Source organism: Carettochelys insculpta, chromosome 4, assembly GCF_033958435.1.
Source record: "Carettochelys insculpta isolate YL-2023 chromosome 4, ASM3395843v1, whole genome shotgun sequence".
NCBI classification, from domain to species: Eukaryota; Metazoa; Chordata; order Testudines; family Carettochelyidae; genus Carettochelys; species Carettochelys insculpta.
The window spans coordinates 96898521-96925446 of record NC_134140.1 but is presented as its reverse complement, the minus strand read 5'-3'; the positions used below and the strand labels follow the sequence as shown (position 1 = coordinate 96925446).

General features: G+C 44.9%; 1 protein-coding gene across 2 annotated transcripts; it reads left to right on the top strand.

Annotated features, from left to right (window-relative positions):
* The first annotated feature begins 154 nt into the window (after positions 1-154).
* C4H4orf33 (chromosome 4 C4orf33 homolog) lies at positions 155-23575 on the top strand. Of its 2 annotated transcripts, XM_074993302.1 has the most exons (8): positions 175-188; positions 14970-15088; positions 15207-15279; positions 15610-15876; positions 19021-19081; positions 19333-19384; positions 19517-19716; positions 21575-23575. In XM_074993302.1, the coding sequence occupies exons 4-8, from the start codon at positions 15696-15698 to the stop codon at positions 21690-21692; spliced, it is 612 nt and encodes a 203-aa protein (XP_074849403.1). In that variant the 5' UTR covers positions 175-188; positions 14970-15088; positions 15207-15279; positions 15610-15695; the 3' UTR covers positions 21693-23575. The 2 variants fall into 2 exon arrangements, with proteins under 2 accessions (XP_074849404.1, XP_074849403.1); XM_074993303.1 differs by lacking the exons at positions 14970-15088; positions 15207-15279 and having other exon boundaries at positions 155-188.
* Positions 23576-26926: the final 3351 nt, after the last annotated feature.

Sequence of the window (26926 nt, the reverse complement as noted above, 5' to 3'; positions counted from 1 at the left end):
TTCATGTGGCCCCCTTCGCGCCACCCCGAAGGACCTTAACGCCCCCCCCCCTCCGCAAGTAACTGGGTAGGTCACGTGACAGGAACCCGCTCCACCGATTGGAAGCGGGGAGCAGTTTCTTATTGGCTCTTATCCTAATTTCCGCATGAGAAGGCGGCTCTGGGCGGCCCGGCAGGCGAAGGACCGGGGTAAGTGTAAGTCGCCCTGTTTCTCTTTAGGGGGAGCAACGATTGCCGCTGTAGCCTGCGCCGGGCGCTGCGAGGCGCGGGTTAGGGAGAAAGAGACAAGCGGGAGAGACGGCGCCAGTGGCGCGTCTGTCTGCTACGGAGGGACATGGGTGCGCCGCCGGCCGTGTGACGCTTCCCTGCGATCCCCAAGCCCGGGACACCCGTCCCTGCCCTTTTCTCCAGGCCCCAGTGGGGAGGTGGGGGTCAGGCTTGGCTTCGCGCTCACCGGAGAGTGCTGCGGGCCTGTCTCCGTTTTTCTTCCTCCTGCCAGTGAGTTTAGCGGCACCTTCCCCTGTGCTTCAGGGGTCAGCCCGGCCGCCCCTCCTAAGGGCTGCTGGGCTCCTGCTCCTTCCGCCCATGGGGGGGTGGTGGTGGGAGAGGTACGTGCCTTCATGTTTCCCCCGCCTCTGAGGGCTGGAATCTTATGGAGAGACACCTCATAGAGCTGGAAGGGACTTTCGGAGGCCATCGAGTCCAGTCCCCTGCCCTTTGTTAGGGCCAAGCGCCATCCCTGACAGGTTGTTTTTTTTTTTAAAGTTTCAATTTGCCCCGGACCCCTAAATGGCCCACTTAAGGATTGAACTCACAACTCTGAGTTTAGCAGGCTAAGCACTAACCACTGAGCTATCTCTCCCACCCTAGGTGGGGTTACATTAATGATGTGTCAGCCTGTGCCAGAAGCATTTATGAGTACCAAGGGGTAATGGAGCATGGTGTGTGGGTGGAAGGAGGGGTCACTCCGCTGGAGCCAACACACTTAGGACTTCTACACCGCCCCCCTCACAGCCCAGCACCCCCAGCTAGGCTTTCCAGGCACCCAGTCCCTGAAGCTCCTGGCTACACTCACTAGTCCTGAGAGATGACTCTGCCCAGCAGGTTAAACTATTGGTGTAGCCAGGGCTGGTCCCAGGGCAGGGAATTGCTCTAGAGCCACCAGGTCAAGGCCCACCCTGATGGGCTCCGTGAGGACCCACTTGCTTGGAAAAGCCCAGCCAAGCCTCCACTGCATACTATACCATCACCACCAATTAGCTCAGACTTGCTAGCCCCAGGTGGATCCAGGGAGACAGGTGGTGGAAGCAGAGACAGCTTGAGGTGCACTGGAGGTAGACCAGGAGGCAGAGAGAAGATGATGGGTGAGGCCAGAAGGTGGAGAGGAGCCCTCAACTAATCCAGGCAGGTTGAAAGGAATGGGGTGGGGGAGGTACAGTGTAAGCAGAGCAGGACTGCGGCCCCTTCTGAGCATGGGCTGGCTACATGGCACCACTGGCATCACTGTAAACTTGGGCAATATTTGGAATAGACCCCAGTAGGTCTGAGTGTCTGCAAATATCTTTGAAGCCCACCAGAAGCATATGTGTCTCATCTGTCCCTCCCTTAGTCCTCTAGTGCTGGTGCACAAAGGGTATATCTACGCTGCAACTAGATTCCGGTGGTGAGCCCATACCAGCTGACTCTGGCTTACAGGACTCAGACTAATAGGCTGGTTAAATGCCCTGTAGATGTCTGTAATGTGGCTGCTGCCTGGATTGTAGGACCCCACAAGATCAGATGGTCACAGAAGTCAGGCTCCCACTGGAGCCTAGAAATATTCACTGTAATGAAATAGGTCTGCCTCCTAAGCCCTTTGAACTTGAGTCAGGTAGCACAGGCCAGCCTTGTGTATCTAGTGGCTGTGTAGACATACCCATAATGCATGACAGTCTACTAATGCTGTTAGTTATTCAGTCCACTCGTGGCCAGGATCCATGCATTGGGGCTAACCCTGCTGATGACTCCTGTGTGATGCAACGTGATGGATTTTTTTTTTTTCCAGTTTATTTTAAATCTAGGAAACCATACACACAAAAGTAGTGGAAAAAAAACATTATTTGGATGGCAAAGTCAAGTATTCAGGAGTCAAACACCAAAATTACAATTCTGTGTTTAATTTGGTCCCTTTGTGTGTATGCAATATTATAGTTTTTGACTTTCTTATAGCCTATTTTGCCTTGTATTTTTTTATTGTTGTTGGGAATTCTTGAAATAAGCCACAAATGTTTATTGATCACTGCCAAAGCTTCTGGTTTGACTATAAAAATTCCGTGTGGTACAGAGGGCAGCAAACACCATTTCTCTTTGATACTATAAGGCATCTGTGTAGAGATGCCAATAATAGCAACATATCAGTACCAGTAAATTCTGACTATGATTAGTTATATATCTAATAAGTAACTTAATGGACTCAAAGATCTGTGAGCATATAAAGTAAACACTGCTAATTGTTTTACATCATTAGCTTGAAGCTATGTTTTTCACACTTTTTTATGAAAGTTCCTTTTGACTTACAGCTTATTTAATCAAAATTTACATATTTTAATTGGCTGTTGAACATTTTGAAGTTTTCTTATAGGAAATGCCCAAGCACAGAATTATCAAGGTAGTACATATCTTTGTACTGTATCAATATTTTAACACAATTCTTAAGCAATAACCTATGCAGATTTTGATATTAATGTTGTTTTCTACTTGACGAAAACAGGGGTGACCAACTCCTGTCAAGTTGTAGTATATGGTGTCTCGCGCATTAAAGTTTATCATACAATCCTTATACAGGGAAGTCTCTGAACTTCGGGAAGAAATATGTATGTCAGGGCTTCAGGTGAGGCAGTGAATGCTTTAATATTACAAAGACCTTTACCAGACTGGCAAATCTGGAGCATGCATTCTGAAACCAGCGTGATGGCACATGCAAAATTCTGCATTCCTGTGCAGAAGAGCAGACCTCATATGAGTCAGTAGAACAAATTATCAGTAAAATTGTATCTGCTTATGTAAGGTCTGAATTTGGAAGTATGGGAGTTGTATCCATGTAGCTGAGAAGAGAATTAGTAGCTCTCTGCACTTTGCACGCCTCTAATACTAGCTTCTGCCTTTCAGCCATCATTTATAAGCGTTTTTTCCTGAATGTAGTGAACGTATGGAATAAGATCTGGTCTGTGCTATCTGTTGGGCCCTACCAAATTCACTGCCATGACAAATGCATCCTGGACAGTGAAATCTAGTCTTGTGTGCTTTAACCATACTGTAAAGATTTCACAAGGAGAGCAATGTTTCTCAAATGGGGAATGGAGTTTACTGTAGTTCCCTCTAGCACAGGGGTCAGCAACCTTTTGGAGGTGGAGTGCTGAATATTGACTTTTTAAACCTCTATGTACAGTCTGAGTGCCAGCAATACCTTTTAGTTGCTGATAGTTCTACTTACAACAGCTTCATTAATAAATAAATAGAGATGCAGTGCTTCACTGTTTGGGTGGTGGTTGGGAGCATTAGCTAGTCTTGTTAACCCACAGACACATGGCTTTGAGCAAGCTCCCAGCTGCATGGAGGAGGAGGGGCAGGGCTGAGGTTCCACCACACATGCCATGAAAATCAGCTCACATGCCAGAGGTTGCTGACACCTGCTGTAGCATGGGCAGCTGTGCATAAGAATGAAGGGCTGCCCACCTAACTAGTGGAGCTGCACAGACATGGCTCCACTAATTCTATGCCTTTTGGATCTTAGAAATAGAATGTGGAAAGTGAGGTGGTGTGGGAAATAGAGAGTAAATGGAGGGAAATAGGGACGGGTGAGAGTTTGGTGGGGATGGGGACGTTACATTTGGGGCAACTCATTACTCCACTCAGCCCACTCTTTGCCTTCCCCCTTCAGCATGGTTCCATCAGCTAGGTCCACGTTCTACCATCCCTCCCTGTGCTCCAGGACTGGGGAATGCTAGGGCTGTATGTTTCCCATGCTCCAGGGAGGCCAGGGAAAACTGTGGGCTGCCCATGCTGGAGGGGGGTCCACACCTGCAGTTGGAGGGCTTGCTTCCCATGGGGGCCATGGGCAGCAGAGGTGAGGTCTCACAGAAGGAGTGGGGCTGGAGGCTTACATCAACCTGCCCTAGCTTTATCCATTGCCCATGCTGCAGCTACAGCAGGTAGAGAGCCGGGGAAAGCTGTTCAGGGCTCTTCCAGCTCAGGCTGTGCATGCATGGCAGGGAGAAAGGAGGGAAGAGTGATTCTGTCTCTCCCACTTCCAGCTGGACTATGGTCAGTGCTGTTCCTAGGAAGTCCTGGAGCAGTCCTTCCCCTGCATCCCAGGCATGGGACCTGGAACAAACTGCCATATCTTGCCTCTTCACATCTCTGTTCCACCCCCACTCCATCCTTTCCCCTAGCCCTGCCCCCACTCTCCCTCTTCCTGCCCCCATGGTACCCCTTACCTGAAGTTCTCCTTCCACAAGACATGTCACCTGGAGAGTTACTGGTGGTGACTGGAGCTGGGCACAGTAAGAGTCAGGTCCCCTGCACTCCTTGCAGAGGCAGGAGCTGTGAGAGGTGGAGCAACAAAGCAGCCTGCCCTTCTTGCCATCTCCTAGTTGGGTTGCTCTACTTCACTGTGGCAGTGGGAAGTGGAGCGACCCTGCCCAGCCAGTTGTATTCCCCAAACCAGCCAGGGAGGCTCCAGTTGCTGCAGCTGGGAGGCGGCCTGTGGGAAGCAAATCCAGTTGCTGCAGGCAGAGTGTAGCTGTGAAAGGTGGCTGGGCTCCCTGTGACTTCATTTTTTAGCTACAAATGGAACCCACAGCATGCTTGAGGCTTATTTCACTAGGTCTGTGTTTACGCTAGCTCCCAGCTTTGAAGGGAGCATGGTAAGTCGGGTGTCGGGAGATCATTAATGAAGTGCTGTGGTGCATATGCAGCACTTCATTAAACTAATTCTCCCGTGCAGCAACTTGAAAGTGTTAAACTTCGAAGTGCTGGCTTGCGTGTAGCCACGGCTAACCTACGGGTACTTCAAAGTGCCCGGACTGCTTCGAAGTCCCTTTACTCCTCAAAGTTTTGAGGAGTAAAGGGACTCCGAAGTAGCCCAGGCACTTCCAAGTACCCATGGGTTAACCTTGGCTACACACAAGCCAGGACTTTGAAGTTGCTGTGAGGGAGAATTAGCTTAATGAAGTGCTGCATATGCACCGCAGCACTTCGTTAACAGTCTCCCAACACCCTGCTTACCATGCTCTCTTCGAAGTTGGGAGCCAGTGTAGACACAGCCTACGTTTACAGAATGCTGTGTAGGGCCCCATCCAGCTCCCTTAAGCTAATGGGTATCTTCCTGCTCACTTCAGTGAGAGTTACTTAAACTTAGTTGCATCCACAAATATCTTCTGTGTACACATCTCCAAAACACAGTCACTTTATGCTCCTGCTGCTCAATGCACAAGTTATAGGATGAATTTATTATGTGTGCAATTAGTGTCCTTTTCCAATAAATCTTTCACAGATTCATTTTTTAATGATTAAAGTAACCATGTAAAAGATTATCCACTTCTATGATTCTGCATAGATGAAAATATGCATCAAATCAGCAACTAGACACTAATTTGTGCCATTATATTCATTTGATAATGTATGTTTTAGTTATACACGGATTTTCCATTTGCTTTGTTTTAGTATTTCTTCTTTATCAATGGTCTAGTATTATTTTGGAATCATTTAAATTCTTCTTTTTCTATGGTCTAAAGAATTTTACTTCTCCTTTAGGCCCAGTGCTGCAAACATCCACCTGTGGGCAGTGCCACATATTTCACATACAGTAAACTCTTTCATGTCCGGCAGCCCCAGAACAGAGAGGTTGCTGGATATTCAAATATTCTGGGTAGTGCAGAGGCTTACCTAGCAATGCATAATACTAAAGAAAAACAAGATTAGATATTAAGAAACAAACAACATGTATACAGAGTACTTTATTTACCACCAGTAGTATTGTACACTGTAATACTATATTCTCTGTATTTATTTGTATTTATTTTCACTATACTGTAAGGAAAATACAACTAAAATTTACTTATAGTTTACAATGCCAGTTATTTGAGAATTCCAGATAATAAAATGTCAGATATGAATTAGTTTACTGTACACACATTAGCTGGATTTGTGCCTTTGATCTTATTTTCCAGTCCTTTCTTTCAACTTGAGACATCATATCACATAACAAACTGGCCCCAGAGCTAAAATTGACAGTAATGAACAAAGGAGACAAACCATAAAGCTCCCCACAATTGATAGTCCTATGCCAGGGGTCTGCAACCTGCGACTTTGGAGCCACATGTGGCTCTAAGGACTTTTGTGGCCCCCAACACTATAATTGCAGTTTGAAAAAAGAAAAAATCCTCCTCAGTATTTTCAATGAACAGTAAACATCTAAAAGCCCAAATATGAAAAACTCATATCTAAATAGCAAATGGTATGTGATCTCAAAATGTTGGATGACCCACTAGCATCCTCCAGAAACAGAGAAGTTTCAGGAAGAGAAGTGGTACAAACACACATGTAGCACGTCCCGTGACGCCCAGCCCCTTGGTCTAGGGCGGGCGGCAACAAAAGAGGGGGTTTAGGGCACCAGCCCGCACTCAGTTCGGGCAGTCAGCGGCTCACCGCTACCCCCGTACAGGCCCCAGCCCTCAGTCCAGGGCAGGGCAGCAGTTCACAAGAGTTATATAGTTCTGGGCCCAGCCCTCAGTCCAGGGCGGGGCAGCAGTTCACAAGAGCTATATAGTTCTGGGCCCAGCCCTCAGTCCAGGGCGGGGCAGCAGTTCACAAGAGTCAAGCAGCGGCCCAGCCCTCAGTTTGGGGCAGGGCAGCAACACAAGGATAAACACCGGCCCAGCCCTCAGTTTGGGGCGGGGCAGCAACACAAGGGAAAACACCAGCCCAGCCCTCAGTTTGGGGCGGGGCAGCAACACAAGGGTCTACAGACAGGCTCAGCGGGGGCTGGCCCTGTCAGGGAGGGGGGTAGGGGGTCGCAGGCCCTCCCACTCCACTGCGACCCGGCCCGGGGCCCTGGGGGTCGCTCACGTGCAACCCCGGCAGTGGGGATCCAGACCGCAACACACTGCCATTGGTTCGTGAGCGACGTTCCCCGGGCCACTTCCTACCTCACCCTCTGTTGGCGGCAGGTCCCAGTCCATCTGGTCGAGGGGTCCTCCTAGGTCGGTCTCCTCTGGGTCATCCACCTGTGGGGGCTCCGGCCAATCGTCCATGACCACGTCGTTAGGGTAGTCAGGCGGTGGCAATACAGGAGATGCAGGGCGGTCCTGGGTCTGAGTGTTGTAGAGATCCGCCGGGGCTCTGGGGCGGCCTGCTCCCGGGGCCTTTTCCACGGCAGGGGGTCTCCACCGGCGGGAAGTCCGGGTAGTCTCCTTGGGGCATATGGACCCGGGGTTGCGTGGAGCCTCTGGGGGCCTGCTCCTCTGGCCTGGCCGGGCGGCCGCAGGCCCTCTCCCTTTGGCCCCGGGGAGCTCGTGCAGGCACGTCCTCCCTGCCCGGAGGCCCAGCACTGAATGGCTCCCGAGTCCCGCCTTTGGCTCTTCTAGCCCTTGGCCCCGCCCTCTGAGGGGCGGGCCTCTGGTCTCCTGACTCCGGCCCCGCCCACCAGGGCCTCTGCATAGCTTCCCCGGCCTCTGGGTCTGCAGGAGGCCATACTGACCCACTACAACACACTTAGGCTACGTCTACACAAGCACACTATGTTGAAATAGCCTATTTTGACATAAGAACATCGAAATAGGCTACTTCGACGCGGATCGTGTACACGTCCTCCAGGGCTGGTGCCATCGACGTTCAATGTCAAAGTAGCGACGGAGAACATCAGAAGGAGCCGCCCCAGAAGGAAAGGTGGAGCGTTCACACGCACAAGTGCTCCCCGTCAAAATAAGGGGCCAGCAAAGCCCCAAGCCGCTCCCTTAAAGGGCACCTCCCAGACACACTAAGCCTGCACAGCTCGAGATCCACAGAGCCAACAACCGGTTGCAGACCCCATGCACGCAGCGTGGACCACCAGCTGCAGCAGCAGCCAGAGTCTCTGAACCCCTCAGCTGATGGCCGCCATGGAGGACCTCGTTATTTTGACATAGCGGGACGCGGATCATCTACACACGCCCTACTTCGTTGAACGTCGAAGGAGGGTGCTGTTCCCATTTTCAGATAGGAAAAGCGATTTGATGTCTCACCGCCTAACGTAGATTTCAACGTCAAAATAGCGCATGGTGCGTGTAGACGCGACGCGTACTATTTCGACTTTGTGCCAGCTACTTCGAAGCAGCCAGCTAGCGTAGATGCACCCTTAAAGTGTTAGGAAATAGAATATGTGAAAAGTTTGAATGACATGCAGTAATCATGTATCACATTACAAACCAGTGTGTGTGCACTGTTCTTAAAATACAGTTTACAAAAAATATGGTTTGATGTTATTTATTAAGCACTGTCTCGTATTTGCATTGCTTCTTTTGAATTACTGAATTTTTTACTGAACTGGAAAAAAAAATGGCTGCATTGCTATTTTGGTTGCCGCCACCTGTCTTACACAAATTAGTCTAGCTTTTTTGTGTTAATGAAATCTTAATTAATTGAACATTGAATTATTTTTAAAAACCCAATATTTAAAGAGATTTTGTTGTGATTGGCCCAATATTTGAATTCCATTTGTTTGCTGATTTGTTTGCAAAGACAAAGAGAGCTTTTTAAAGAAGTTATTTTCAGATATGTCTTCATTCTATCTTCCGCACGGGGGGCAGGAGAGACGATACATTTTTGCATTTCCACATTGATGAATTTTTTGTAATCACTTGTTTATTTACTTATTTTATTGAGGTAGGTTCTATTCTTTTAAAGGAAAATGTGGTACAGCAATATTAAAGGCTTATTGAAATATTAATATAACTATAGTATGGAAACTTGCTAAAAGCACGATGACTTTAGTCAAGAATTGTGAAGTTTATGTTCTAAATAGGTACAATCAAAATACCATAATATTAAGGAGACTGACTTTCCCCTGATTTAATAGGAGTCATTGGTTTTACTTCTAAAATTGAATCACTGTTCAGGTGCCCGAGCTTTACAGAGAGTTCAGAAGGGTTTGTGGACTCCAGAAAAGTTCTAATCTAGCCAGATAATTTTCTAATTGTGTATGGCTATGCTTACCCAGTGTATAGATGCCTCCATTTTCTGTTTGATGTACTTCACACCTGCTTAGGCTGTGTCTACATGGGCACAAATCTTCGAAATGGCCATGCTAATGGCCTTTTCAAAGATTACTAATGAGGCACTGAACTGAATATTCAGCGCCTCATTAGCATTAGGACGATTTCGAAAAGGACCCCTGTGTAGCCGTGCCGAGCGGCACGCTTTCGAAAGCGGGGCTTTCGAAGTGCCGCGGCCGGAAGTGTCCTAATGCTAATGAGGCGCTGAATATTCAGTTCAGTGCCTCATTAGTAATCTTCGAAATGGCCATTAGCATGGCTATTTCGAAGATTTGTGCCCGTGTAGACACTGCCTTAGAGCGCATGATGATGGTGTCCATTAAAACAAGGGTGTGCAAAGTGGGGGAGGTGTGAAATTTTTGTAAGAGGGGAGCAGCATAATTGGCTGCTGGGTGTCAGGCTCATTCAGCTCATGAAAAAGGTTGAAACGTTACTGTTTTCATGTATATGTATTTACATTTATATACCGATTAATAAAGTTTTTACATGCTACACTTATTTTCTTAAATGTGCTAAAAGTTTTTTATTATGAACATAACCGAAATTTCCATCGGTTTGGATTGCATTAGGCAGGTTGTGGGGGGCAGGTGTCCTACAATGAAAAGTGGGGCCTGACATAAAAAGTTTGCCCACCCCTGCTTTAAAAGCTAACTACTGTTATTGCAAAAGTTACTGTCTTGTCCTTTCTGTTTGTGTGAGCATGTTGCCCCCCAGTGGCTACATCCTAATCAGGATATAAGACCTAATGCTTCTACACAAGTACGAATATTTTTCTCCTGATTACGTTAACATCTGATACATTTTTTTGAAATTTCTACTTTTGGGCTAGACAATGGCATGCCTTACAAAGATAAGCACCCTTTCTGCCCTCTCCACACCAGGCGATGTTTACTTTTCCCCATGACAAAGAATGGCAGAGTATGTTCTCTGTTGTCTGCATTATTGATCAAGATATTCCTGCTATTCCCATCGATTTATGGCAGATCTGGCAGTACCCCAACATAGGACAGTGCCTTGCAAAGAATGTTAGTATGAACTATAAGTGCTCCTAAAAGTGTCATTACAGTATGTCTTGTAAATGTTCTTAGCTTTGTGCAGCCTCTCAGATATAGAATATCCCCTGTGAAGTAAGCAAGAAATATTTGAATTATCCCCTGAATTTTCTGAAACCTAATTCAATACATTTTAGATTCTTTCCTCTCTTTAGCTTTGGTGTTCCTTTTCATACTGCTTTCCTTCCTGTCACAAAAAAGACTATGAGCATTCTGAGTTTTAAAGTATAAAGCAAGGAAGTATTAGATAAGCTGCTTCCATTAATATCTATTTGTAATGATGCTTTGGCTTCACTATTCAGTTAAGCGAACACGTAAAAAACAAGTGTGTAGTGAAAGTTGCCTTAGGAGGTGGCCGTGTGTTGTTTTTTCTGTGGGGTGTTTTTTGTTAGATTCTATATTATATAAGCCTAAATAACTATACATTGTAAGATATAAAAAGCTTCTTCACAGAAACTAGTGTGCCAAGGGGTCAGATGAGTCTGTGGCTCTCTAACATAGTGCTTGCTAGAGTTGTGACTGGTGAGCAGGTGCTATCCCATCACAAAAAGAATAGACTTACAGTATTTAAAAGAGTATGCAGAATATTCCTCCTATAGTAGGCTGCTTATCAGAGCATTCACCACACGTTGAAAAAAGGATGAAGTTCTCTGAATTTCAGGTTATAGCCTGTGCTACAACTGTGTGAGAGTAGCTGGAAGGCATTATGGGTGTTGGGCTGGTTATACCTTTTCTCTTTCTTTCTGATTTCTTCAAGTGTATCCCCGTAGGAGTGAGGTCTTGTAATCTTACCTCTCCTGAATTGGAATTCCACTATTCTCCCACACATGTAGAGTTCTTCCCTTTAGGAGTTTGCAGCAGAGAGGAACATTGTGACTAGATAAATCATTGTTTGTTTTAATAGAGCAATGAATTTAGAGCAATGTTTCCCAAACTTAAAACATTCACATACCCTTTTGGGACTTCAGCCTTAGTGGTGATTCCCTCTTCCAGTGCTGCCCCAGTGCTTATCTCCTGATTTTTAGTAATTTATTTTCTGCCACATACCCCTTGAAATCCTTTCATGTATCACCAGCGTACCACACTTTGGGAAACACCGATTTAGAGGAAAAGGATAAAGTTTGTCTCCTTAGCATCCCATTGTGTTGGTCTGGACAGGCTGAATTTCTTCAAACATTCCAGCTGGTTTCAGTATACTTTCCCCTAATAGTTCTCTTTCTACTTGTCCTCTGGAAGGAGTTCAGTCAGTTCTTTTGTTCTTGTCAGTGCACAGAATTTTGCTTTTGTCATCAAAAACAGTTCAAGTAGGCTCCACAGCAATTCAGGCCAGGTTCCAAAGAGATATTAGCTCTTAACAACCCTCAAGAGTTTGCTGAGAGGAGTCTTACACAGAGCTGTTCCTCTCTTTCTGCTTATTTTCATTACAGCCCAACTACTAAATTAAGCCAATATATTTATATAGCAAAGGTTCCAATAATTAGGTCACCATACATTATTCACAAATTATTACCATCATGGAAGGTTCTTTGTTTTAAACCACCGCACTTAGCTTCAATTTAATTAAAGGGATCTGTGAATGGTCAGTAGCAGAATATGGGGTTATTTGCAGATAATCTTTAAAAGTAAAAGCTTTTACAGTTAACCTTTTAACAGAGTAGTTACTTGAGTGCATGAAGCTGCTATGAAAATCAAAACTGAGCTGTGGGATTAGAGTTGAAATGTTGGTTTGATTTTTTTTAAATTCCTGAGTTTTAGTGGCTCACAGCAGAGCAATCCTGAAATGTTTTCTAATCATTTTAATTTCCTATATTTTGAAGTTTTACAAGACAGTATTGCATGCTACTTTGCCATAAAATAAGTGACGTTTCATTTTGTCGTGGAAATAGTTTGATCTAATTTAGAACATATGTTGGGGCTTTTTTTTTTGGGAGGGGGATAAAAATCTCTGACAGTTGGTGAAAGAGATGATTATGTGCACCTGCACAGTTGCCATTTTTTAATCTTAATTTGGGAGATTGTGTTTTCAAAATAAAAGTAGTTGGATCTCAGGCTACATCTACATTAGGAGATACATTCGAATTGATTAAAATCAGCTTTGTAACACTGTTTTATAAATTCAAATTGGAGTATTCTCACATCCCCACAAAGTCGACTTATTGCTGCCACACTCAATTGCCAAACATCGACTGCTGCAGCAGTGCATTGTGGGAACCTATCCCACAGTTTCCTCAGACCCTTAGCTTTCTGAGTATTTTCACTGCTGCAGCATGGGAAAAAATGCCCCGCAAGTGGTTGTGGGTACGTGATGTCATCTTCCCACATTGCATTGCCCTCATTCCCCTCCATGGACAACAAACAGCCATTTTTCCATTTGGAAAGAAGGAAAAGTAGGATATAGCATCAACAGCAAAGATCGCCAGATTAACTGAAATCTCTTGCTTCTACAACTGAATTGCTTTTTATAACTAACTGAATCATCTAAGATTTTACAAAAATCAGCAGGTGTCTGAGTCTTCAAGTGGCCTCCCAGGTGCTGTCCCTCCTCCCTTGATTACATAAGATCCCTGAAAATAACATAGGAACAATGCAAAGCTTGAAGAAGGAGCAGGATAGTAAAAGTCTGGAAAAAAGAGAGGTTTTTTTGTTGATGCAAGGGTTTTGGTTTCCCAGTCCATTACACAGCTTGTTTGTGCCCCAGGATCACCTAGCAGTCTGTGTTTTCTCAACTGGCCCTTTACCCACTCTTCCCTGTGGTAAGGGGGCCAGCAAAGCATGAAGAAAGAGGATAGAAAAGGTTAGGAAAAAGATTTTAGGCTTCCCACTACACTACACAGAGTTGTCCAGCTCCCCAAAATATGAACAAGCGGTGGTGCTCAGGTGGGAGGGCCAGCACTGATTGACTGTCAAGAGTTCTTGACCCCCTCATCCTGTACGGGGAGGGCTGGGGTTGGGTGGATCGTAGGGTAATGGGCTAGTTGACAAGGTCCTTGAAAATCTTATTGTTGGGGGTGGGGAGGGGAGTGAGGACCATGGCTGCAGAAGCAGTTGAAATGTTCCCCACAACAGCTGCAAGTCCCTGAAAATATTTTTTGGTGGGGAGATGGGGGTCTGTGGCTGCAGAGCCAGTTGAAATGGTCCCCTGGGCAGCAGCAAGCCCCCAAAAATCTTAGACGCTGGAGGACACTTCCCTCTGGTGGCAGCAAGCCCACAAAAATATTTTTAGTGAGGGTGGAGGGCCAGTTGAAGCAGTCCCGTCCCCCCCCCCACCCCCGGAGCAGCAAGTACCCAAAAATCTGTCCCACCCTAAGAGCCTTCACCACGTGAGCCAGGACATGGTGCTGGCTGGCAGCATGCTTTGCACTGAACAGCAGGTATGCCCTTTTATTGGGTCAGGAGCTAGCGACGTGATTTGGTTGAGTGCAGGAAAGACCTTGACTGCATGGCATCTGTGGGAGGGGAGAGAAGGAGCCCTACACAAATGTAAACAGCATAAAAAAAATCTCTCATTCTCTTTCTCTTTCATGTACAACGCCCCCCCACATCCCACCACAGCCTAGCTGCCATGTGGGGGGCCAGGGCTGGTGCCAGTGCTGAGGGAAAAGAAAAAATCCAAGTACTCAGCTTGAACCATGAACTCCATGCTGGGGTTATTTTGAATGGGTAGAATGCTCAGAACACTGATAGCAAAGAAAGAAAGACGTTTCTCAGCCTTTCATACAAGTGGGACCCTGCCACCGTGTGCTTCCTGGTGCCAAATTCAAATTCGCAGGTTACCTAATTCCTGAGCAGCAGAGATGGAAGCGGCCAGAGCAGAGCGCTGTGGGGGATTGAGGCATACATATGGGACACCTCTGAAGGCTAATGAATTGGATTTTAAGATTCAGTGCTTCTGCACTGGCTTTCATTCAGACTCTTAAATTCGAGTTTGACACTACACCCTGCTGGTTTTGACATTGTTCACAAAATTGACATTAGTGCTCCCTAAATGGAGTTAATGGTATTTACAGTGAAGACGATGATGTTGTAATATCGAACATACAGCTGTTGATTCTAATTTATCTCATAGTGTAGACGTAGCTGTATTCTGAATGAATCACTTGGAGATTTTATTTTAATTATACAAGTGTAATATTCCTAAAAGCATTAACTGGTATTTTTGAAAATGTTGAAAGATGGGTTTTTTGCTTGTTTTCAAAATTTCTGAAATTTATTTTAAATAAAAATCTCATGTAAAGATTTTGTGAAGAAAGGCCCATGTCAATGTGGAAGCACCAGAATACTTCATAGCCTGGTATTTTGCAACCACCTGGGTACTGAAGAGCAAGGCTTTGCGACAATCCACTCTGGTAGTGTCGGGGTTGGTTGTGGTGGGACGGAGGGCCAGCAGTGGTTTACTCATACAGGTCTTTTGGTTACAATCCCTGTATACAACCATAAACATTTCTATAGACTGTAGTACCAGAAGCAGCCATGGATTGGATATAGAGAAATATATCTTAGCTCTGCATCTTTCCAAATCCTTCTATTTAACAGCACGCATGTGCGTGCACACACACATACGGAGAGTTACCCTTTTTGTTTGTTTTGAGTGTGGGATTGGATTTACATCATGGGTTCCTGTGTTTCAGGGTGATTTTTATTGACTTACACTGAACTCTGGTTTTGAAAAAGAGATCTCCTTGCTCTTCCTCCAGAAAAGGATGAATTTTAATACTCCAGGATTCTGTATGCATAGACAAGAACAGGAGTAAGTTTTTAATGCATGTTGTCGCCATCTTAATACTTGAGGTTGGCTGCTTTTTCTATGTTAGTGTGCAAAACTTGCTTTTATTATAGAACTCATTTGGCTAAATTATTTTTTGCAGCAAAATAGTGCAACTCTTTTGACCTCAGTGATGCATTTTTATGTGAGGACTGAATTTGACCTCTGTTTTTAAGGTACTGTGACTAGCTTATTTTATCAGTTATCTGTGAAAAGCAGAATTTGCATTAAACCCTATTATGGTGTGACCAGTATATTGTCAACCCATTGTATGACCTCTGGCAGTCTTTCATTTGAATTTTGTTCAATTTCCTTCCATGTAAAGGGCCTCATTTGGACGCCCTTATTCATGGGAGAACTCTGACTGATGTTCATTTGTATTTTCCCCATCAGTAAGAACTGAAAGAGCAGTACAAAGAGATCAGTTATCCCATGTGCTCTCTTTCTTTGAGTGTCACACATAAGGCAATGAAATACTCTTGCATAATTTTTTTTTCTTACTTTAGATTATGCCAACAGAACAGACTTTTCAGCTCATCTGGCATTCTTGACATTCATCTGTTTTCAGTTTGTTTACAAAATAGTTAATTAAATGGAATTTAAAATTGAACACACGTGGGACAGTTTACCAGTGAGCCATGAGCCAGTAGCTATCAGGCTAAAGTCAGGCGATGCAGGATTGCTGATGGAAGTAAGTGCTCCCTTCTTTAATGATCCACCAGCACCACTTGGGGAGCCAGGAGAGCCTTTTAATGGACTATGGGACTATGAGGGTAAGTAGAAATGTCTTGTTGCAAACAAAAAATCATGTATAATATCTCAAGCAGTCCACTTATTTTTGTCTCGGTGTACATGTCAATGTTCCTGTGCATTTGATATGTCTAATTTTTGTATTTAATCCTTGTGCAAATTATTTCATCAGGCCAACCAATGTAGCTTGAACTCACATATGCATTAAATCTACTACAGGTTTAAACTCTCTCATCCAGCGGGACCATGGATTTTGCTGGACCAGAGAGCACCTAGTAGACCACAAAGCTCCAGCTGTGTAGATCTGGGATAGAGCAGGAGGCAGATGGTCCAGTTGGCAGCCTGCTCTGGGGAGCCCCAGGGCAAGGAGCCAGGTCAGGAAGTCCCACTGCTGGGAGCCTGGCTGGGGTTCGGGAGCCCCACTGTGAGGAATCTGGCCCCAGTCGGGAGCCCCACCGGCAGCCCAGTGGCAGAGAGACAGGCCAACTGGCGGTCCTGCAGCCATGGGAATCCTGGCCTAGACAGTGGGGAGCTGGCTGGGAGGGGCAGCCCTCAGACTGGAGTGTCCACTCATTCAGGGCCACTTAGGTCTCAAGGGTATTGGATGAGGGAGGTCAAACCTGTAGTTAGAAATTCTGATTGTTTGATCCCAATCCAGTTCCCTTAAAGATGAAGTAGTCTGGTAAGATTATGATGTTAACATTCTGCCTTTCTGTAATATGCTTGGTAGTAAAGTGTTTTCTTGATCACTAATTTACTCTGACACCTTGCGTTCTGAAAATTCCTTAAGCTATTTTACATTGAATGCATCTTTATAAATCAGCTCTCTTGTAGAAATACTGTCAACGTTGGAACAAAAAGTATGGAAAGATGTTTAATAGCGCATACAACAATTCACGTTTGCTTGGGAATGGAAGTAAATATGGTCTCTAACTGAAACAGCATGATTATCTGAGACAAACACAGTGTAGTTAACTAAATAAGATATTTTGCAACACAGTAGAGTTAATGTCAGTGTTCCTACTTGAAGTGTGGAATTGCAGTTTAGTTAAAAAATGTTTTGATTTTGTTTTTAAAAGGTGTAGAGGGATAAAATCATGAGTTCTTGAATGACAGGTAATGATAAGCAGATTAGTTTTATGTCTCATCCAAAAAACGAGTACAGTCCTGTGTGGATACAAATGTCTATCCGGGGATGTGGATATCCGCAGACAGAAATCAGTATCTGCTGATCTGAAGGGCGCTAGTGTTGGGAGATACTGCAGTCAAAAGCGAGGAATGCGGTGCTGCCACTCCGAGAAGCCTGCACCCCACACCAGCAGCTCTCGCCATGCATGTGGCTGAACTGCCCCCACCCTCAGCTGCATCTTCTGTCTGGGGTCATACAGCCCTGCCGGCAGTTAACAGCTGGGGATAGAACAGCCTCATGATTGAGAGCTGGTGTGGGGCTCTGGTTCCTGGAAGCTGTAGCACCATGTTTCTCTGCTTTAGACACACTGTCTCCTGGGAATAGAACTCTACAGATCAGTGGATACTGATTTTTATCCTCAGATATCTACATCTATGGACAGAAATTTGTGTCTACTCAGAGCTCTAAAGATGGGGGCATGTATTTAGAGATGTGCAGAGAGTGACATTTGTGTTAATCCTAATGAATGATTGTGCTCTTCATTAAAGAAATAGACAAGTCAGTTGAAACCCGTAATAATTTAAACTGAACCAGTAACTAGCAAATCTTGGTAATTTGGTTAATTTAGATTGGCAGTTATTGAATTTTTTCCAGTGGGAATCTATTTAAGAGGCAATACGTTTGCAGGACTCACTGCCAATCAGAGTTGACCACAAACCTGGTACATAAACACAGGGAAACTTTATTAGTTTGTGTAATCTTCAGTGCAAACTTACTGCTGTCTGAAAATTTGTTGTTGCAGCAGCACTGCTGCTTCTATTTTCTGTATGTTATACTTTTTTCAGTTGTGCTATGATGACTAGGTCCCTGTTTCTGTTGTGATTGTCAAAGCCCTGATACTAGTGATCACCCATCCCCTACGAAATTCATTATATCCAAAAAATCAAGATTCATGCAAAAGGCAACCAAAATAATGTTGTTAAGAAGACAGTAAATTGTGTTTATTCCTTTCTGTAGCTGAAATCAATAGCCTCTGTTTCTTGCTCTGAAAATTACATTGTGAGAGAAGCTCCAGTATACTGTGAGTGTTACACTTTGTGCTGATGCAGCAATAAATGAACTCAAGATTCACGTTTAACATTCTTTGCTATTCTGAACATGGGGTGGCGTTCAGGCCACAAGACTCTACATTATCATACTCTTTCCCATCAACTGCTCCTGAAGGGTGATACAAGGACAGTTTGTTTCCAAGTATGCTTGCTGCCTTAGAATACTATGCTCTCCAGAGTGTCCGTCATCTGCAGGAAAAGCCAGTTGCATTTATAGCCCACATATTTTATTCCTTGGCTGTATGTATTCTCCTCGGAGGATTCCTGCTTCAGTCAAGCCTCGTGACAGGTCTGTGTGTGGAGCTTGTTCTCTGTGTGTGTTCACATGTAAGCCTGTGTTTTTCTGGCTTCCCCTTTTTTGTCTTGTCTTTCACGTTCAAGCCAGTGGTTTAGAAATTTAAAGCACCAAGTTCCTTCACTTAAGAGCTTTACCTGTGATGTCCGCTGTGAGTTCAATTGACTACAATCACTAAGTCCTAGCCAATTTCACTCTCAGCAGGCATAACAAGTGAAGTGTTTCTGAGCTGCTGCTACTTTTGTCCGTTTGACAACTAACATCAGTTAATGGAACTATCTTTTTCCTGTTGGCTCCAGCTTGAGAACCACTGGTTAGATACAACAGAGAAAAGCCAAAACTGCCTCATTATTGCTGTTGCTGCTTATTAGAAATATCCGTATACGAGCACTTCCCTCTCCCTGCCCCCCCCCCCCCCAAAAAAAATTGCCATTCTAAATGATTGTGGCATATTTCTCAGAATAGCTTAGAAACTGTGGTAGCTTATATGAAATTAGTGGAAAACTAGAACATTTTAGGTTAAATTTTTCATTAAAAAAAGAAGTAAATGTTTTATTAGGGAAGAATTTAGAGGTGAAACAGAATAAATAATTACCATATTCATACTGTGTTTGTGACTTTTTTTTGCTTTCAGTTGTAGAAGCATTTTTCTTGAGTGAGACAACTAAGCAGTACTTAGAAGTTGAACTTTGTCCGTAAGTAATGATGCTTTTCTATTCTTTTTAAAAGTGTCAGCTTGCATTTTTCCTGCCATTACACTAGCATTTCTAATGTTCACTCAGACACGCATGCAAGTGTGTGTGCACACATGCAGTGTTCAGAGGTACAATAGAGAATATAACAATATCAGAAACTATTCAGCTCTGGTATATGTACCAGTTCCCAGTACGTATGTGAATATAGATATTTACTTCAACTGGATAACTTTGTTGCTTTATTTTGTCAGCCATGGACAACATTTATTGCTGTTGCTTTCTGGTAGAAGAAAAGTATGGAAAGTAAGTGATAAAATACGTTCTATAAAAGTGTGGAAAAATTTGACTTCCTTTCTTAGTCTTTACTTGATGTTTCTCTGCCAAGCTGAAAAGAAGCAATTGCCTTTCTTTTGCTCTTTTATTGCTCTAACATAGCAAGAACTTGCTTTAAAATTTGAAGTGTCCAGAACAGAGGTGAAATGGGAAGGCAGAGCTCATCTTCCTTGGAGTTATTTTCCACCATATATTGACAAGTTTAATGCATTTGCAATTCATGGATCTGAAGCAAAGAGAACATATGAAGCACTTTACCCTGTGCCTCAGCATGAAATACAGAAAGGACAGAAACCTGATTTGTAAGTAGAAAATTACCTCATATGCACAACAATATATAATAGGAGTCCTGGGGAAATTTTTTTTAAAATAGTTATTTTAGTTATACAATTAAACCTAGCATCCTGTCACTCTGTGGCAGATAGCTGTAATTGGACGTTGATTTTTACTGCTATTCTTGAGGTGCATAGCAAATGTTGCCTTCCACAGCAGTTGCACTTTTTTCATCACCTTTCCTGACAAGATCAATAAGTTGATTGTCTCACCTTTCCCTGCCTAGAGCACCTAGAGCATCAACAGAAAAAAGAAAAGCATGAGGTTACCCAGACTCCATTTTGGGACTATTTATGTTCCTGACTATGAAATGAAATCAGATGACAAAATATTGGGTTATAATACTAATAGCTTCTTCTGTCCGAAAAGGCTTCTAGTGTTTGTATTGTTTAAGAATACCTTATTCGTTGCAGCAAAGAAGGAAGTGCCAGAAGGATTTTGTGAGGGAAAGAAAGAATTTATGGAATATCTAAACATATTTGCGTGAATGTTCCCCAGATCTTGTTGTGGAGGAGCATTAAGCGTATCAATAGATTATTGATTCCAGTTTCATTTTTGCTCTGTAATTCATCTTTTCTATTGAGTTTTGACTCTTCAGAGTTAACCTTAGATCTGTCTTCATTTAATTTATTTGAAAAGAGGAAAAAAATCCTTTTTTAACAGTTATGTGATACGAGCATAGTGGTGAGCTTTGTTGCATAGTTTCCTGCCTGGTGCTTAAAATTACTGCATGTGTAATGGAACTAAAATATTGCTGTTAGTATACGAATGGTCCGGTAGAGCAGCCTAACGGATGCACCAGGCAAGGATTTTTACAGGGTTTCAGTCAAGATTTTATGTATAGCATTAATTTCATCTTTGTGTATATAGAAGAGGGAGATTTCAAGCCTTGTGTTACCCATCTTTCTTCTACATTCTCATTTTCATCTCCTTTGCTTTTTTCCTCCTTTTGATAGCCTCATCTTGTTTTCCTCCTAAATCCCTTGTTGATGTTTATTAATCCTATCCAACCATTTTTTTCCCACCATTGCTAAAAATGTAATGGAATTAAGCTATGTCCCTATCATTCCCATTGTTGCTTATTTGGAAAGGGGAAGGAAGGGAGAAGCTTAGCTAAGTACAGTCTGTGGACTAGATATGAACTGGAAGTTCAAAAGCCAGGGTCCTACTTCGGTTTCCCCCCTGTTGCTAATCTGGAAGATATGGCTGCAGGCAAGGGTTGAAGTAGGTCTCCCTTTTTAATGGACTAACTCACAAACTTCAGTTTCAGCCTCCATCAACAGTCCCCATCCATTAGATGAAGCCCTCGCACTGCTTTAACCTAAGTTTGGGAAGTTGTCTAGTGTATAGCAGCCCAAAGACTGCAGTTGTGTAAAAATGAGCTGAGTGCTTTCTGGCTTTACACGTAGTGTGTGCTGTGTGCTGCTTGGCTGCGGATGGGGGTTACACAGCTCTGTATTATTCCCAGTTTATTAGATTTAGTTCTTACAAAACACCAGAATATGGAAAATAAATGGAACATTTAGCACTTTAGTAACTAACAATTATTTATTATGTGATGAGCTTTCGTGGGACAGACCCATTTCATCAGATCAGTTTCATTCTGCTGCTTTGTTTTGTTGGAGTACAGACTAACGTGGCTGCCTCTCTGTTACTATTCAAATGGAACATTAGCTATGCCTCTGTCCATCAGCTCAGGAAAATAAATATTGAGTTATTTTTACATCCTGACTACCTTTTAATATGCAACTATTTTTATTCTTCTGAGTATAAGGAAACAAATTTCATAACCTAAGTAATTCCCCTCTCCTGCTATTTTATTTACAGCCATCGCTTGGAATTTTTCAGACAACTTAACCTGAAGGTGTTAATGGGAGAAGATTGGAAACAGCCTGAATCAGATCTGTGGATGTCAGTTAATGAGAGAAACAGGACAATAAAATGAGATTTTTGATATGATTCAGAATGGACAAAGCTAAATTATAAGAGTATGCATTTGTAATTATCACAAAAATGAGTGCATGAAGGCCTTTTTAAGCAACAATTTCAATCTTTTTAAAAAGTCAGTAATGTGCTGCAGTTGCCTCTAAAAATCATATATCAGTGAAAGAGGCTTCTTTTGTATTATGTCATCAAGATACAGCTGAGGAACTCTCTCGTGTGCTTAGAAGATGGAAGTGAGCCCATTTAAGTCACCCAGACCCTGCCCTTTTCCCCTACTTTGACTAAGGTTGTGTGATTAGGTTACGGAGTCATAGAATACTAGAACTGGAAGTCACATCAGCATGTCATCAAGTCCAGCCCCATGCTTCTTCAGGTTTGAGTTTTTGGAAGAACCTAGTGGTTTGATTACATGGTGTAATCTGAGCATCTCTCTTACATTAAGAGATCTCCAAAGATTTTTACTGCTACATGCCTTTCATAACTGTTGCCACTGTGATTTCTGTTACCGCTGGTAATAGGTAAATCTGTTCTATTCTGTTAACTGAATCTTGAGCATTTTTCATAAATTTATGTAATACTGCACTCGGCTACTTTACCTAACTTGAATGTTATGGAAGGTTGATTCTACAGTGGGGTTTGTTAAATTGTGTTTGACATAACAAAAGAGTTGGACAATTAATAAGGTAACCAAACTAGAACAATTATTCTTTCATTAGCTTCTTGTTTTAGGGAATGTACAGAATTCCTTTCTGTACAAAGAATATTTTAGGGCATGCAGAACCAGTGCTCAGGGCTGGGGTGGCACAAAAGTCTTTGCCCGCATCCCACCCTCCAACTAGAAGCCATTGCTTCTAGCAGATGCTTTCCCACTAGTTCCAGCATGGACATGCCCTGACCACAGCAGCTCCATGGTGTGGCCAGCAGAGAGGGCTCTTCTTCCCAGATGCAGTGGCTCCATGCCAGGGCCAAAGAAGGCATACTTCCCCACACCTCCCACCCCAGGCTACAACAGCTCTGTGCTAGGGCTCATGCTAGGGCCATGAATCAAATCCAGCATGTGGGGCTCGGGGATCCCCTCCAACCCCTTGAGTGGGAAGCCGGTGCAGGTGCTCCAACCCCATACTGGGGGCAAGTTCTAGCTGCAAGATGCTCATGGACCATTAGTGGACCCTTGGACCCCACTTTGAGAACCACTGGCTTACAGGTGGTCTGAGGGCCAGTTTAGTTTCTTTTTTTAAGGTATTTAAGTTCCTCTTTGCGTTTTAAGATGCCCAAGGTATCGTTAATAGCATGGCTGTCAGTGTCTCTGAGGAGGTGCTTGCTGCTTTTATAAGAATGCTATATTCATATGTGCATTCCTTTCTCACCTACTGCAAGGCATAATTTGACACACATTTCCATCAATACTGCTTATGGCCAAGCTTCTTACTACTCACAGATTACAGATATTTATCTTAAATGAAGCTCTTCTAGGAGGCCCTGACCCTCCTGTGTACAGGTCCCAGGACCCAGTCAGTTCCTTGCTACAATCCCAAGCAGGAGGGCACCACCCCGGTTTGCTACGGACCCCGCCCAAGCCACCTAGAGGGGTGTGGCTAGCACAGAGGACAAGACCAAGACAGGAATTAAAGTAAACGAAATGGAAGGAAATTTTATTATTTAACACAAACATCAACAAGCAAAGATGCAACAGCAAGTATAGAAAAAACAGATGAGGCAGTTCACAATAGTAAAAGTATGCTACTCTAAACTCTAATGATTACTTACACTTAACATTGTAACAAATATATTCTGGTAGTGAAGTCTTTGAAAAAGTATTTTATTGTACCGCAAAGCAAAGTTTGTAGTTAACTGAATAGTCAAAAAATAAAACAGGAATAGAAATTTTGAAGTCCCTTAGAGGTAAGTAGGGGTTTATATATCCCTTTATGGCTTCTTAAAAGGGAAAGGTGGGGTGCTGGCCCCACCACTTCCTGGGGGCGGGGTGCTAACCCACCCCTAAAATATGCCAAAGCCCCGGGGTCCTTAGGCAGAGCCTTTCTTTTGAGGTTGCCGCGAACTTTCGGTGGCTTGGTTATACAAACCGTTCCTGGGGGCGATTGTCTCTACCCAGGTCGGGGAAGCCAGGGAGGTGAGTCAGGACTATTTGTGTCCTTGACTCACAATGAATTTTGGGGGTTTAGGGATTAAAGGGAAAGGGAGGCTTTGCCTTCACCTTAACAATTTAAACTAAACAGATTTAACAGTATAACCAGTAATTGTAACTTATTAATTAAATGTGCTGAAAACAATATTAAAGAAACAATTAAATGTGATATTATATGTATATACCCTGGGCACATAGGCCCGGCCCTTGAGGGTCAGACCCTTGGGTTCTGCCCCTCCCCCATCCGGGAGGGTGCACAACAGGGGCGCTCCCCCTGCTCCCCCTTTGGGGGCCCCGATGTCCCAGGTGTGAGTCGATATGTGTAGGTATTGTTCTTCTTCGAGTGGTCCCCATGGGTGCTCCACAGTAGGTGTCGGGCTCACCCCGCCGCCACAGATCGGAAATTTCCAGCAGTCTCCGTTGGGTCGCGCATGCGCCGATGCGCATCGGTCCTTCACGCGCTTACAGTCACGTGCGCAATTCAGTCCCCGCCAGTTCCTTCTCAACCGCCAACGGCTGCAGACGGAATCCACTCAGGCTCCAACGCCTGAGACAGATAAACTCTGCTTTACTTATTGTTAATGGTTATAGGTTAATGCCTAAGTATTATAGTTGTTTATGTTAGAGTGTATATAGTTAAAAAGGAAAAGAGAGCAAGGAAAAGTACGGAGGCGGCCGCCTCTGCAGGGTCCGCTATCTGAAGGCCGCAAACATTATCTGTTAACTGTTATCTGCTACTGGACTGGATAACTGCTAAGTACCCTGTTAGCACTTAAAGACTTTAAATCTCAAACAATGTCCTCGCTGGGTTTTAAGAAATGTGGCTCATGCCGGGAGGCCATGCCTGCCTCAGATGGACATAGCAAATGTATTCGGTGCCTCGGGGAAGCCCATGTCCCCCAGAAATGCCCTCATTGCTCTAAGCTTACAGCTAGAGCTCGAAAGGACAGGGAAAGGAGGCTAAAAATGTTTCTGTTTGATAAGGCCCTCCAGCCTGGGACATCGGAGAAGCCCCATAAGGAGGGATCTTTGGGCTCGCACAACAGGAAGGCGGCTTCCCTAACCTCCTCTGTGCAGAAGAAGACAAAGCTTTCACCAGCTTGATCCCCTGCCCAGTTACTTCTGTGAGCGGGACAAGCGGAACACGGGGCCCGAGCCCGCTGACTTCTCATAGCGGGAAGGCCGCGGCACATGTACCTGTGCAGGGGCCTCCGACTGTTAAGGAGGCGGCACCAAGGGCCCTGCAGGCGCCGGAAATGGCGGCACCGGCTTCCATGGCACCGAGCCTTGCGGCAGCGAGGGCACCCGGCACGGGGCCCAAAGGTGCCGGAGGAGACTACCCGCGCGGCACCGCGGGCAGTGGAACCGAGCGCGGCACCGACTATGGTGCCGAGGTCCCCGGCACCGGTGGGAACACCTGCGGCGCCCGAACAGGGGAAAGCGAAGACCAAGACCCAGCACTGCAGTCCTTCCCCAGAGATCATTGCGCTGCCATTATCACCTTGCTCTCCCACAGAGATTCACCAGGCAGCAACTCCAACAGCCTGCCTTAGACTTCCATCTCCGTTCCTTCAGCCGCCATCCCCCGGGCTTAGACACTTTTCACCAACCTCCAGCAGGGATCCCTATGAATACTATCACAGAGGATTCCCGCCTTTGTCAACGTCATCTCGACGATCACGCCCTTCCACACGTCACATCTACACTTTCTGGTCGTGGTCCAGGTCCCCATCACCGGACCCTTGCCCCCGTTGTTATGGCTGCCCTTACCACACGGGACACCGGCACAGGGGATCTAGATCTCGGGGTAGATCCCCGTCAACGCCTCATCAACATCACAGCACACAGGCTCGCCCTGGGGGAACATCACAACTTTCCCAGTCAGAGAGTGGTTCAAAGGATCAGGACCCCCATCCGGAAACCTCAAAAGAACAAACGTGAACAGAGTCAGGAACCTGAGGACTTAGAGGAAATGTATCATAGCGATTCCTCCTCATCCTCCCCAGATGAAGCAGTTGTTCCTGGGGATATCTCTCCCCCGATGACCTTCAACAGTTTCAAGAATTGTTCAAAGGGGTGGCTCAAACACAGGACATTCAAGTGGCAGAGGTGCAGGAGAAACACCATAAGCTCCTCAAAAATATGAGACCCCCGGCTTCATCCAAGATCGCCATCCCATTAGATGAAGTGGTTATGGAGTCGGCCACCAACATATGGCAGACTGCGGCCTCCATCCCTCCTACAAATAAGAGGGCGGATAAGAAGTGTTTTGTCCCAGCGAAAGGCATGGAATTTCTGTTCAGTCACCCACAGCCGAATTCACTAGTGGTTGAATCGTCGCAGCACAGAGCCAAAACGTCCCAATGTGGATCAGGGGGATCAGACAGGGACACACAGAAATTAGACCTACTCGGCAGAAAGGTTTACTCCTCATCTACCTTACTGCTGTGAATGGCGAATTACTCCGCTCACTTGTCGAACCATAATTTTGACAATTATTTGAGACTTACCTCCCTCATGGATTTTCTTCCAGAGGACAAGAAGCCGGTTCTCAAAGTGATCATCCAGGAGGGCTACGCAGCTTCACGAGCAGGAGTTCAGATTGCCTTGGATGTAGCGGACACAGCGGCTCGTTCCACAGCCACTGCAGTAGTAATGCATAGGGAATCGTGGCTTCAGACGTCCGGGATTCCCAGGGATCTGCAAGTAAAAATCGCAGATCTTCCTTTTGATAGGCAGAAATTATTTGCAGACTCAACCGACTCGGACCTACACTCCAGCAAGGACTCGAGAGCTACACTTAGGACCCTGGGTATATACACCACCCCCCCGTACAGGAGGAGGAAGTTTTACCTTCAACAAAGGCATTACACTTATCAGCCACAGCGTACTCAATATCAACGGGGGTATGACCAGGGGCACCAACAACAGCCACAGCAGTACAGGGCCCCTAGACGTCGGCCCCAGCAGGGCCACGCCCCCTCTGGGCAAACCATGAGACAGCAGGTTTGACGGGTACTTTGGGGACTGCAAGACCAAGACCATCTCTCAGTGCCAATCTCAATACGTTTCACCATGAGCTCAAACCG

Coding starts and splice junctions, on each gene's coding strand:
- C4H4orf33 (XM_074993303.1), top strand. CDS start 15,696: ATGGAATTTAAAATTGAACACACGTGGGACAGTTTACCAGTGAGCCAT. Junction 15,877..19,020: donor TGGACTATGGGACTATGAGG/GTAAGTAGAAAT, acceptor TTTTGCTTTCAG/TTGTAGAAGCATTTTTCTTG. Junction 19,385..19,516: donor GTAGAAGAAAAGTATGGAAA/GTAAGTGATAAA, acceptor GCTCTAACATAG/CAAGAACTTGCTTTAAAATT.